Source organism: Eumetopias jubatus, unplaced genomic scaffold (assembly GCF_037043125.1).
Source record: "Eumetopias jubatus isolate StellerSeaLion01/CBP00866 unplaced genomic scaffold, mEumJub1_p1.0 scaffold_10, whole genome shotgun sequence".
NCBI classification, from domain to species: Eukaryota; Metazoa; Chordata; class Mammalia; order Carnivora; family Otariidae; genus Eumetopias; species Eumetopias jubatus.
In genome coordinates this window covers 84469464-84482480 of record NW_028274816.1, presented here as the reverse complement: position 1 = coordinate 84482480, position 13017 = coordinate 84469464, and the positions used below count along the sequence as shown (strand labels likewise).

General features: G+C 49.2%; 1 protein-coding gene across 1 annotated transcript; it reads left to right on the top strand.

Moving 5' to 3' along the window:
* Positions 1 to 3929: 3929 nt before the first annotated feature.
* On the top strand, positions 3930 to 12655 carry BIRC5 (baculoviral IAP repeat containing 5). The gene is made up of 4 exons (XM_028112581.2): positions 3930 to 4105; positions 4616 to 4725; positions 6467 to 6584; positions 12471 to 12655. Exons 1-4 carry the CDS (start codon positions 3995 to 3997, stop codon positions 12558 to 12560), a joined length of 429 nt encoding a protein of 142 aa, XP_027968382.1. The 5' UTR covers positions 3930 to 3994; the 3' UTR covers positions 12561 to 12655.
* The last annotated feature ends 362 nt before the right edge of the window (positions 12656 to 13017 follow it).

The window sequence follows — 13017 nt, the reverse complement described above, 5'->3', positions numbered from 1 at the left end:
GGCTCGATCCCAGGACCCTGGGACCATGACCTGAGCCGAAGGCAGACGCTTAACGACTGAGCCACCCACGCGCCCCTAAAGCATGCAACTCTTAATCTCAGGGTTGTAAATTCAAGCCTCTGGTCAGGTGTAAAGATTACTTAAAAATAAAATCCTTAAAAAAATAATAAAATGATACAATAAAAAGTTTCCAGAGGCACTTGACTGGCTCAGTCAGTAGAGTGTGGTAGAGCATGGGATTCTTTTTTTTTTTTTTTTTTTTAAGGTTTTATTTATCCGACAGTGAGAGACACAGCGAGAGAGGGAACACAAGCAGGGGGAGTGGGAGAGGGAGAAGCAGGCTTCCCGCAGAGTGGGGAGGCCGACGCGGGGCTCAATCCCAGGACCCTGGGATCATGACCGGAGCCGAAGGCAGACGCTTAACGACTGAGCCACCCAGGCACCCCAGAGCATGGGATTCTTAATCTCAAGGTCCTGAGTTTAAGCTCCATGTTGGGCGTGGAGCCTACTTAATTAAAAAAGTTGTTTCCAAAATGTTGTGACATTAAAAGAATAGAAACCAGCAGCCCGCGCGGGGCCAGAGCACTGAGAAGTCCTCTTATTTCTGGCCTGCGGATGTGAGAGGCGCCACTCAGCCACCCCTGCAACTCGGGAAGTGACCTCAGAACACCCTGTTCCTGATGCAGATGGAAGACACACAGATTTCCCCGTAGGCTGCAGGATTTGCCTGTTGCTGGGACACCACTTGGAGGAGGGAAGGGGGGCGTTTGCCCTGGGGTCAGCCCCACCCATCCTCCCTGTCCTTCCCTGTTCTCTCCTACGTTTGTCATTGCCCCCACCCCGCCCCTGCCCTCCTGGACACCCAGGTCTGGGCGGTCAGTGATGCCCTCAGGAACTTAGAGTTAATGTCCTTCTCTGTCCTTTAGTTGTCTTTCAAGATTTCCTGAAGCTTTTGTGTGGCATCGAAGCCCTCTAGAATTATCCTTTCTGACTTGGTGGAACAGGTGGGGACCTATCTCTGCCCTCTTTGGTTGCCTAGCACCTGGGAGCTGCTCAGGGCTCTGTTCCTGGAGTTGGTTTCACTCCCTGTCCTTTCGGGACTTCCACCAGCGATCCTGGGTCTCCTTTTGTTTTTGTTTGTTTGTTTGTTTGTTTTTTTAAAGATTTTTATTTATTTGACAGAGACACAGTGAGAGAGGGAACACAAGCAGGGGGAGTGGGAGAGGGAGAAGCCCGCTTCCCACCAAGCAGGGAGCCCGATGCGGGGCTCGATTCCAGGACCCTGGGATCATGACCTGAGCCGAAGGCAGACGCTTAACAACTGAGCCACCCAGGCGCCCCTCTGGGTCTCCTTTTATTCACCTGTAAAAGAATCCAGCTGGAGCAGGAATAGGCAGACAGACCCACAGGCAGAACTGAGGCTGGTTTGGATCCCAGAGATGGGTCCCAGCACATAGGGGAGTTTGCTAAGTGATAAAAGTGGTGTTTCAAAACCTGCCTTTGTTCAAAGCTGCTTACCAAACAGTGTGGGGTCAACTGGCCAGATCTTGGCAAAGAAACCTGAACCCTTTCCACATGTACCTTCTATCGATATACTTCTGAAAGGATCAAGATTTTAACAGTGAACACCAAAACCAGAAGGAATCTTCAATGAATATCTTTTATAAGTCATCTCAGAGTGGAACAAAACAAAAGAAGCCAACCAGAAATAGAAAACAAAAGTCAGGGGTGCCTGGCTAACTCAATCCAGAGCATGTGGTTCTTGATATGGGGGTAGTGAGTTCGAGCCCCACGTTGGGTGTAGTGATTACTAAGAAAAAACAAAACAAAAAAACACACTTAAAACACCAAAAGTCGGGGGGGGGAACGACTGATAAATATAACTGCATAAAAATTAAAAACTTCTGTGGCGCCTGCATGGCTCAGTCGTTAAGCGTCTGCCTTCGGCTCGGGTCATGATCTCAGGGTCCTGGGATTGAGCCCCGCATCAGGGTCCCTGCTCCACGGGAAGCCTGCTTCTCCCTCTCCCACTCCCCCACTTGTGTTCCCTCTCTCGCTGTGTCTCTCTCTGTCAAATCTTTAAAAAAAAAAAAACAAAAAACTTCTGCAAGAAAAAAATATGCCACAAAGTCAAAAGACAACAAACTGGGGTCAAGGGCCGGGAGCACGTGACAAATGAGGCTAACTGCCTTCTGAATAAAAACTCACCAGGCAATAGGAAAAATGTCAGTATCCTAACAGCCAAGTGGGTAAAGACACCAATGGGCAATTCACAAGCAAGATAAAAGCAACAGAGTTGAGATGATCAGTATTTTAATCTGAGAGATACAAGTTAAAACAAGCACGTGCTGTTCTGCATTCTCACAGAGGCAAAGATCAAAACATCTGCTGTCGCCCAGTGTTGTGAGAAGACAAGAACTCTCAGGGCGGTCACCTGTTCAGGTCAAAGGGAGACCTTTGACCCAGAGAATTTAGCAACCCATAGATGCAACAGGCCTGCCTCCCTCCCACCTCTGGGGTGGGTCTTTGTTTGCCTATATGTTTTTCTCTCTCTCATTTTCCCTCCCCACTGTTTCACAAAATTGCTCCCAATTTTCTTGTCAATTAAGCTGGGAAAAAGGGCGCCTGGGTGGTTCAGTCTGTTAGGTGACTGCCTTAGGCTCAGGTCATGATCCGGGAGTCCCGGGATCGAGTCCCGCATTGGGCTCCCTGCTCAGCGAGGAGCCTGCTTCTCCCTCTAACCCTCCCCCCTCTCATGTACTCTCTGTCTCTCTCATTCTCACTCTCTCAAAATAAATAAATAAATCTTTAAAAAAAAAAAAAAGCTGGGAAATAATTGCGAGCTAACAGCTTACCCAATTCATAAAGACTGTAACTGGTAGAAATGAACAAAATTAACTTAACAATGGCTAACATTGATATAAGCCTCGGGGTTTTTTTTAGCAACTACATTTAGGTGTTAAAAATTTGACTCCAGGTGTTATGCTGAGTGAAATAAGTCAATCAGAGAAAGACATGTATCATATGACCTCACTGATATGAGGAATTCTTAATCTCAGGAAACGAACTGAGGGTTGCTGGAGTGGTGGGGGGTTGGGAGGGATGGGGTGGCTGGGTGATAGACATTGGGGAGGGTATGTGCTATGGTGAGCGCTGTGAATTGTGTAAGACTGTTGAATCACAGATCTGTACCTCTGAAACAAATAATGCAATATATGTTAAGAAAAAAAGAAGAAGAAGATAGCAGGAGGAGAAGAATGAAGGGGAGTAAGTCGGAGGGGGAGACGAACCATGAGAGACGATGGACTCTGAAAAACAAACTGAGGGTTCTAGAGGGGAGGGGGTGGGGGGATGGGTTAGCCTGGTGATGGGTATTAAAGAGGGCACGTTCTGCGTGGAGCACCGGGTGTTATGCACAAACAATGAATCATGGAACACTGCATCAAAAACTAATGATGTAATGTATGGTGATTAACATCACAATAAAAAAATTTAAAAAAAAATTTGACTCCAGACAGTAGGAACTTGGTACAAATAATGCAGAAGGATCAAAAGGGCAGAAGCTGTTATCGGTAAGATTTGATAGAGCCAAAAGCTGATCTATGAATTAAATATGTTACAAAATCTTCCCGGAAAAGGGGAGTGTTTAATGAGCACGGACTTAATACATATGTGTTCAACAGTGGCCACTCCTTGAACCCATCACGGGGACGTCCGAGCATCCTCAATCCCTCTTCCCACCAGTCTTTGCAAGCAATGGGAGAAACGCTAAGTGTGGGAAGGGGCCAGCGCGCGGCGTGGGCCGCTGGGCGCACCGCGAGTAGCGGAGCCGCACGGCGGGAGGACTACAACTCCCAGCACGCCCCGCGCCGCCCAGCCTTCCCAGAAAGCCGCGGGCGGCGCGCTCTGGGGCAGCGCGTTCCCGACATGCTCCGCGGCGGCAGCCAACCGCCGGATTTGAATCAGGTCGGCGCTCTGCGGCTGTGTCGGCGGGATGGGCGCTTCGTCGTTGCCCCCCGCCTGGCAGCTCTACCTCAAGGACCACCGCATCTCTACGTTCAAGAACTGGCCGTTCTTGGAGGGCTGCGCCTGCACCCCGGAGCGGGTGAGTCCGCACGGCCTCCCTGGGCCCCAGGCCCGCCCTTCCGCAGAGCGCCCTGACGCGGCCCCGGGGTGACCCTCTCCAGCTGTGGGCTTTCGGCCCCGCGAAGCCCCTCCCTCTGTGGGCTCCCGAATCCTGAGCGACCCCTCGCTCTGTGGGCTTCCGGCCCCGGGGCGACCCCTCCCTCTGTGGGCTTTCGGCCCCGGGCGACCCCTCCAGCTGTGGGATGGCAGCCCCGCGAAGCCCCTCCCTCTGTGGGCTCCCGAATCCTGAGCGACCCCTCGCTCTGTGGGCTTCCGGACCCCGGGGCGACCCCTCCCTCTGTGGGCTTTCGGCCCCGGGCGACCCCTCCAGCTGTGGGATGGCAGCCCCGCGAAGCCCCTCCCTCTGTGGGCTCCCGAATCCTGAGCGACCCCTCGCTCTGTGGGTTCCCGGCCGGGGCGACCCCTCCCGCTACCGGCTCCTGGGTCCCTGGAGCGCCTCCCGGGCCTGAGCCTCAGCTCTCCCTTGCAGATGGCCGAGGCCGGGTTTATCCACTGTCCCACTGAGAACGAGCCCGACTTGGCCCAGTGTTTCTTCTGCTTCAAGGAGCTGGAAGGCTGGGAGCCAGATGATGACCCTGTGTAAGTCCCCCAGGCCAACTTCGCTGGGTTTCCAGGTTGCCCCGGCTCCATCCCCAGCTCCTGGTTTGAGCTGGGCCTGCGAAAACTATCTGAATTTCCAAGACACTTAGGGAGGGAGCCGTGGCTTTCCGAGTTCGTTTTGTGCCCCAAACAGTTATTGCAAATGGATGAATCTCTTTATGTTGGTGCCCTGGTGGCGCTTTCAACCTTTTCAAACCTGATTTGGCCAGACGTCCTCCAGAGTGGGTGCTGAAGACAAGGCTCATTCTTGTAGGACTGTCCTTGACACGCTTCAGGTCTGGCCGAATCCAGGCGCAGATCCTGTGCTGACCTGGGGATGTCCAGGTGCTTTCCTTGCTTTAGGGTCTTCAAATCTACAGCTTTATTGAGCTGTCACTGACACAGCAGAGAAAATGCTCTCTTAAATGGAACACTTGTGTTGTTTCGGGTTTTGTTCTTTAAGGCATCTGGATTTGTTTTTGGTTGTGTTTTTTGTTGTTGTTTTTTTTTTTTAATTCCGTGTGTATGTCCAGACCCTGATGGCTGTCTTTTTGTATGTGACACCACTTTCTTTTCTCATCTTTTTTCCCGTCAGACCCGATTGCTGCCATATGTTAATATTTTCCTGTAGAGAATCACCCAAGTTGTCCCTTCTTGGCCAGAAGAGAGTTGTTGTTTTCTCTAACGTGTTTGCTCTTATGACCCTTTTTTAAGATTTTATTTATTTACTTGACAGAGAGAGAAGGAGAGAACAGAAGCAAGGAGAGCGGCAGGCAGAGGGAGAAGCAGGCTCCCCGCTGAGCAGGGAGCCTGGCATGGGGCTCGATCCCAGGACACTCAACTGACTAAGCCACCCAGACGCCCTTATGACCCATTCTTTTTTTTTTTTTAAGACTTTTTATTTATTTGACACAGAGAGAGAGAGAGAGAGAGAGAGAGCACAAGCAGGGGGACCGGCAGGCAGAGGGAGAAGCAGGCTCCCCGCTGAGCAGGGAGGCCGATGTGGGGTTTGATCCCAGGACGCTGGGATCATGACCTGAGCCGAAGGCAGCCGCTTCACTGACTGAGCCACCCAGGCGCCCCCCCTTATGACCCACTCTTGACTAGGATGGCATGGTGCTCATACCGGCGATCACTGGGAAAGTACCCGTTGTATTCTTGGGAGTGAATTTCTAAGTGCTAGAGTATTTTCAGATAGTAGTTCCTATGGGCTGTCCTTTTGGACTCTGTATGGCTGTGTGTTCATTCCAGTACTGTTCTGCTCACACTGCTGTCTGCTATATGCAGGGATAATTCCCAATGCAGAGAATGAGGCTGGGGAGTTCACTGGAGAAGCCTGGCCAATGATGCCCTTACTGGGACCCAGCAAGCAGATTCTGTAACAATTCCAGTGAAATGAGATTACTTCAGACAGTTCCTTCCTTGAGGATTTTAGAGGGATTTGAAGTGTGCTACCTCTGCACTTATATACCACGTGACACATTTCCTGCTAATTGCTCAAGGACTCCAGATAAAATACATCAGCCCCAAGCATGGTGGGGAGACGTCCAGTGAGAGGGCAGGGGGCAGAGATGGGCTGTGTGGGAGTGTGCTCTGGGACCTAGCACTGGTTCTGTGTACTTCACGAGGCGGAGGGAGGCATGTTTGTGAGCCAGGGTGCTGGGTGTTGCTGACAAACTGTTGTTTTTCTCCCTTTACCTGACTTTTCTCTGTTGACATGCTCCTGTATTGATTTTTCTAGAGAGGAGCATAAAAAGCATTCATCTGGTTGTGCTTTCCTTTCTGTAAAGAAGCAGTTTGAAGAATTAACCCTCAGTGAATTTTTGAAACTGGACAAAGAAAGAGCCAAAAACAAAATCGTATGTATTATCGGGAGTAAGAACCAAGGGCAAACCCTGTTGAGCTTCTGTAGCAGAGTTCCCCGCCCCTCGTATTGGAGGGGCTTAGTTTTCCTCAGTAAGCATTTTTAAGCCCCTCAGATGGATATGTGAGGGTATAAAGGACAGGAAAGCGTCTGTCCTGGAATGTGAAGTCAGACAAAAACGGGTTTCCTCCTGGAGGATGTGTTTAGTGTGAGGTACCTCTGGTGGTGGAGCGGTGATGGTTAGGCTGGTGCCCAGCCTTCAGTGACAGTCTCTGTGGGAGGCCATTTACATAGTGTGTATTCATGTGTGAGCATGGTGGGGAGAGAGCGTTTGGGGGCACATAGTAACTTATCAGGGAAAGGGCATTTATGGGTATCGGGAAAAAGAGGAACAGTCCAACTGGACCTTGGGATTTCTGCAGGTGAACTTTGACTTGTGGACAGGCATCCTGGGTTATCGGGAGAGAGGAGGGGTGAGGCTCTGGGTCCACAACGAGGTGGGTACCAAGCAACCTGGGCTGCAGAGAAAATCAGGGCTCCCAGTTAAATCTGAATTTCAGGTGCATGGGGAATAATTTATTAGTATAGCTCACGTTTTGTATGGATGTATACTAAAAAAGTTACTCGTTTTTATGGAGTTCAAATTTGGCTGGACATCCTCTATTTTTATTTGCTAAGTGTGGCCATGTTACAGAGAATAAATGTTTGGGTGTTTAATATCATTGTAGCAAAGCACTGGGCTGGGAGTGGACATCCTGGTTCTGTCCCCACCATTCGTGGGCTCTGTGAGTTTAGGCCAGTCTTGGTTGCCCATGGAGGGCAGATCCCCGTGGTTTCGGAGATCCTTTTCTGGTTGAAAATTTATGTTCCTTTTGAGATGATTATGAAATAGTTATGTCTAATAGAGTATAAATGCTGAAGACCACTTTTTTTGTTAGGAAAGGGGAAGAAATTGGCGGTCAGCATAGCAAGTTGTGGAAGAGTGTTTACACCGTGGGGGCCTTGGGGACCGCAGTGTTGGAAGCAGGAAGTGGGCCAGGGAGAGCCTTCTAGGTCAGGCGTCAGCACACCCTCCGTGAAGTGCCACAGATAGTAAATATTTTAGCCTTCATGGGCTTCATGGTTTCTGTTAGGTTTTTTTTTTTTTTTTAAGATTTTTTTTATTTATTTGAGAGAGTGAGAGAGCGTGAGCACAGGGAAGGGGCAGAGGGAGAAGGAGAAGCAGACTCCCTGCTGAGCAGGGGGCCCAATGCGGGACTCGATCCCAGGACCCTGGGATCATGACCTGAGCCGAAGGCAGACACTCAACCGACTGAGCCACCCAGGTGCCCTCTGTTAGATATTATTCTTTTTGTTTTGTTTTGTTTTCACAACTGTTTAAAAATGTGAAAACCATTCATAGCCCGATGTATGAAAATAGGCCATATGTCCCACAGGCCACAGTTTACCAAGCCCGTTCTAGGTGAGAGACCAGCCTGTTCACTTAGGGGACAATTGTGAGAAAGCGGTGCCCCAGCGAGCTGGAGGAAGATTGATGCGTAGCTCAGGGAGAGGCTGAAACCAAACGGTAGAGCGCTGAAAAAGACAAAGGATGTTAGGTGGTTGTAACAAAGAGGAAACGTGGTTGTGACAGCACAGCTCCAAGACAGTGAGTGACCCAGTGCTCCAAGGCCCCTTGGTCTGATAGGCAGAGTCACGTGGCCTATGGGGAGAAGTGATTCACTGAAGCAGGAAGCCCACCAGGAGACGCTTGGTCACCAGGTCACCATTGTCTTCGGGAACAGCAGTGGGGCCACACCAGACCAAGGTGAACAGGCAAGAAGGGAGAAAAGTGGGGGATAGGAAGAAGAAAATGTTTTGCTTCCATTGTACAACTGTTTCTGTTCTCCCCAAGTCAGAATATAGGGTATGTTTTTTTTTTTTTTTTAAAGATTTATTTATTTATTTTGAGAGAGTGAGAATGAGAGAGAGAGAAAGAGTACATGAGAGGGGGGAAGGTTAGAGGGAGAAGCAGGCTCCTCGCCGAGCAGGGAGCCCGATGCGGGACTCGATCCCGGGACTCCAGGATCATGACCTGAGCCGAAGGCAGTCGCTTAACCGACTGAGCCACCCAGGCGCCCCTGTTATTTTTTTTTTTAAAGACTCTTATTTAGGGGCGCCTGGGTGGCTCAGTCGTTAAGCGTCTGCCTTCAGCTGAGGTCATGATCCCAGGGTCCTGGGATGGAGCCCCGCCGCAGGCTTCCTGCTCAGTGAGCCTACTTCTCCCTCTCCCTCTGCCTGCTGCTCCCCCTGCTTGTGCTCTCTCTCTCTTTCAAATAAATAAATCTTTAAAATAATCTTTAAAATCTTTAAAAATAAATAAATAAAGATTCTTATTTATTTGAGAGAGAGAGAGAGCGTGCAATCCAGCACCAGCAGGGGAGGGGCAGAGGGAGAAGCAGACTCCCCACTAAGCAGGGAGCCGAATGTGGGGCTCGATCCCAGGACTCCAGGATCATGACCTGAGCTGAGGGTAGACATTTAACCAACTGAGCCACCCAGGCATCCCAGAATACAGGATACTTTAAAACGATGCCTTTGTTTCTATTACTTTGTTTAATTACAAAACAAACAATATAAGCTTCCAGAAGGAAGAATCCAAAGCTCCACTTCTATGCTAAGGGTGACCACCATGGACTGTTTAGTGTGTCTCCTTCCAGATAATTTTTAAATTTCTGTATTTTAAAGAATAAAAAGTGTGAGCTGTTTCTACTTTCCTTAATTGGTTTATACAACTTAAATAACAGGGAAGTTTTTGTAAGCCCATGGCTCTCAACTATACTGTTACGATGATGTAGAGCTGTGCTCTCCCCACCCCGTGGCCATCAGCCACGAGTGGCTTTTACGACGAAGATTCTGTAGAGTGCAGATTTCCGTGCTCCGGTCACAGAGCGAGTGGCTGCGCATGTCTGGTTGCTGCTGTGCTGCGCCCCGCAGATAATGGAATAGTTCTGTCATTGCAAAAGGTTCTGTTGGACATGCTGTTCTAGAGTACCAGCTGATTGTGAGATTTGCTGCAAATAATTTATCACTAGTATGTAAGTCAGGTCCCCTCGTGTCCCCATGCACTTGCCCATGTGAGTGGTTGGTCATGTCTGGGAACCCGGCATAACCAGAGGTCTGTCTGCTTCGCCCTGGAGCCCCATGGGCAGTCTAGGGCATCTCACTCCTGGGGGTGGGCTGGCACGCAAACCTTGTCTGTTCTGTAGGGGTAAATAAGGTTGGGGCCTGGTATTTTAAACTATTAAGTCAGCTATGTGATTGCAGCATGTAGTTTAAGGTAATCATTTATTGGACGTTCGTTAAAAAGACCCGGATGAAATAACTGTGTTGGGTCTGCAGATACTGGAGACAAAGAACAGGTGTTTGCTGTGATGCTGTGGATTTCTGAGGCCCCAGACTTATGTGGGAGGTGCTGCTGCTAGTCCATGTGACAGGATCACTGATGGAGCAGCCCACCTGGGGCCCTGGGGTGTCCCTGCTGGACAGCCGGCCTTTTAGGACACTAACCTGGGAGCGCGCTGCCCGCTCTGTGGCTCTTCTTGCTGCTGCAGGCTACATCTGCCTTTTGAGAAAAACGAAGTAAATTAGAACCAGCTAGAAAACAAATCAGTTCAGGGGATGAACTTAATATGGGAGCAGGCAGAGAAACCTCTGTCAGACTTGAGTTTGTAGACACTAGCAATGAGGCTGAAATGAAGCACAAGAGGAAGGAAGAAGGGTCCTAAGCTCCAGATGGCAAACTTGTGCTCAGTGCGTTTTATGGTGTTTTTTATCTTATTTTTTTAAGATTTTATTTATTTATTCACCAGAGAGACAGCGGGAGCAGGAGCACAAGCAGGGGGAGTGGGAGAGGGAGAAGCAGGCTTCCCGCCGAGCAGGGAGCCCGATGCGGGGCTCGATCCCAGGACCCTGGGATCATGACCTGAGCCGAAGGTAGACGCTTAACGACTGAGCTACACAGGCGTTTTATGTTTTTAATAGTTTCTGATTTTTTTTTTAAAGATTTATTTATTTGTTTTAGAGAGAGAATGGGAGGGGCAAAGGAAGAGGGAGAATCCCAAGCAGACTCCTCACTGAGCATAGAACTGGATGAGGGGCTCAATCTCGTGACCCTGAGATGATGTCCTGAGCTGAAATTAAGAGTCAGACGCTTAACAGACTGAGCCACCCAGGTGGTGCCCCGTGAGTTTCTGAGTTTTGCTTCAATCCACCTTTATTAAGAAAGCATAGGGGCGCCTGGGTGGCTCAGTCAGTTGAGCGTCTGGCTCTTGTTTTTGGCTCAGGTCATGATCTCAGGGTTGTGGGATCGAGCCCCAAGTTAGGCTCTGTGCTCAGCTGAGAGTCTGCTTGGGATTTTCTTTCTCCCTCTCCCTCTGTCCCTCCTCCTGCATGCGTGTGTGCACTCTCTCTTTCTAAAATAGATAAATCTTTTAAAAAAATGTATAAATTGGAGGTGTTGACCTCCATGTTGTGGTGGTTAAATTACAGCCTGTGTACATTGTGGCTTATTTAATTTTAGACTTTTTTGAAAGAGAAGAAAAAAGTAAATAAAAAATATATTTTAAAAGGCCATGGTCAGGACCCCTGGCTGGCTCAGTCGGTGGAGCATGCAACTCTTGATCTCACGGTTGTGAGTTCAAGCCCCATGGCGAGTGTACAGATTACTTAAAAAAAAAAGAAAAGAAAAAAAGCGCGGTCATCTTTCCGTATCTGTAAAGACGAGGCTCTCGAGCTGCAGAGTTGTCTGTTACAGGGCACACCCTTAACTGTCAGGTGCTATGTTCTCTTTTTCATGTCAATTTCTTATTTTTTTAATTAATTTTTCTTTTAATTAATAATTCTAAGTAAGCCTTATACATGGCGACAAAATTAAGATACACAAAAATACATAATGAGAAGTAATTTTTTAAAGTTAGCCTCTAATTAGAAAACAAATTTAGCCTGATAAAGGTCTGTTAGCTTTTTTTTTTTTAAAGATTTTATTTATTTATTTGAGAGAGAGAGCACATGAGAGGGGGGAGGGTCAGAGGGAGAAGCAGACTCCCTGCTGAGCAGGGAGCCCGATGCGGGACTCGATCCCGGGACTCGATCCCGGGACTCCAGGATCATGACCTGAGCCGAAGGCAGTCGCTTAACCGACTGAGCCACCCAGGCGCCCAAGGTCTGTTAGCTTTTTAATGTGTCAGAGAAATCAAGGAGAACACACATGAGGGTAGGGAGAGAGGTTCTTGAATCTGCTAATGCGATCCGGCATGTGTCCTTCTGGAGAGAGCATTGGGCAGAATGAACAGGTCAGAAGGTAGGTTCAGGGAGCCCCGGGAAGCAAAAGAATCTTCTATTTCAGGAGAAAGCTGAGGCTCAGCAGTGTCTCTATGTGGACAAGAGGGGGGCTCTGGACTTGACCTGGGGGAGCTTCAGAAGCAGTGTGGGTGGTGGTTGAGAGCAGGGCTGTGCCACAAGACTAGCTGGGCCACCTGAACACCACTCTGGGCCTTGGTTTCCTCTGTCTGCAGAGTGCAGACAGGGGTGACACCTGCCTCCCAGGGACGCCGAGCAATGAAGCCACTTGTGTGTGTAAAGCAGGTGAAGTGGTGTTTGGGACACACAGACATTGCAGAAGTGCCTTCTTTTATAATTATTAGGACGTACCTGAAGTGGGAGGCCCTTGAGTTGAGTCGGGATATTCACCCCAAATAGCTGGGGGTCTCTACCCCAGCACAGCACCCAATTCATTTAGGTGCTCAGTAGATGTTGCTTTGTTTTTTCCATGTTGATCTTATCTACAGGGTGTGATTGGGAAGCTCCCGTTCAGTCTCATGCGCCTGTTCTTTATTTCCAGGCAAAGGAAACCAACAGTAAGCAGAAAGAATTTGAAGAGGCGGCAAAGAGAGTGCGCTGTGCCATCGAGCAGCTGACTGCGGTGGAGTGAGGCCTCTGCCGAGCGCGCCGCTCCCCGGCCTGACCCCTTCCCAGCGCCTTAGGGAAGGAGAACATTCACGATTTGAAATTAGAATATTTAAGCTATACTTTTGTTTTTTCTTGAAAGTGGTGCCAGAGGCTGCTTCTCTTTGTGCAGCTGGTGCTGCTGAGTCCAGTAACCGATTCTCTCATTTTTCTTTGGTAGTTTTTGCGCCATTGGTTCCTGGACTTGCCAGGGTGAGAAGGTGAGAAGCATGTTCTCGTGGGCAGAGCCCTTCCACAGTGAAGCACCGGGGCTTCAGGTTGACGGCTGGCTGTGGAGCCTGAGATTTGAATCCTGAACGTAATCATAGGTCTGTTGTGACTGGACAGATAGAGAATTAAGGATACCATTTTAGATTTTATCTGTCTAATAATCTGAATTTATGGTGTGCATTTCTTGTGTCCCCACTACTCTGTATTCTCTC

Coding starts and splice junctions, on each gene's coding strand:
- BIRC5 (XM_028112581.2), top strand. CDS start 3,995: ATGGGCGCTTCGTCGTTGCCCCCCGCCTGGCAGCTCTACCTCAAGGAC. Junction 4,106..4,615: donor GCGCCTGCACCCCGGAGCGG/GTGAGTCCGCAC, acceptor TCTCCCTTGCAG/ATGGCCGAGGCCGGGTTTAT. Junction 4,726..6,466: donor GAGCCAGATGATGACCCTGT/GTAAGTCCCCCA, acceptor TGATTTTTCTAG/AGAGGAGCATAAAAAGCATT.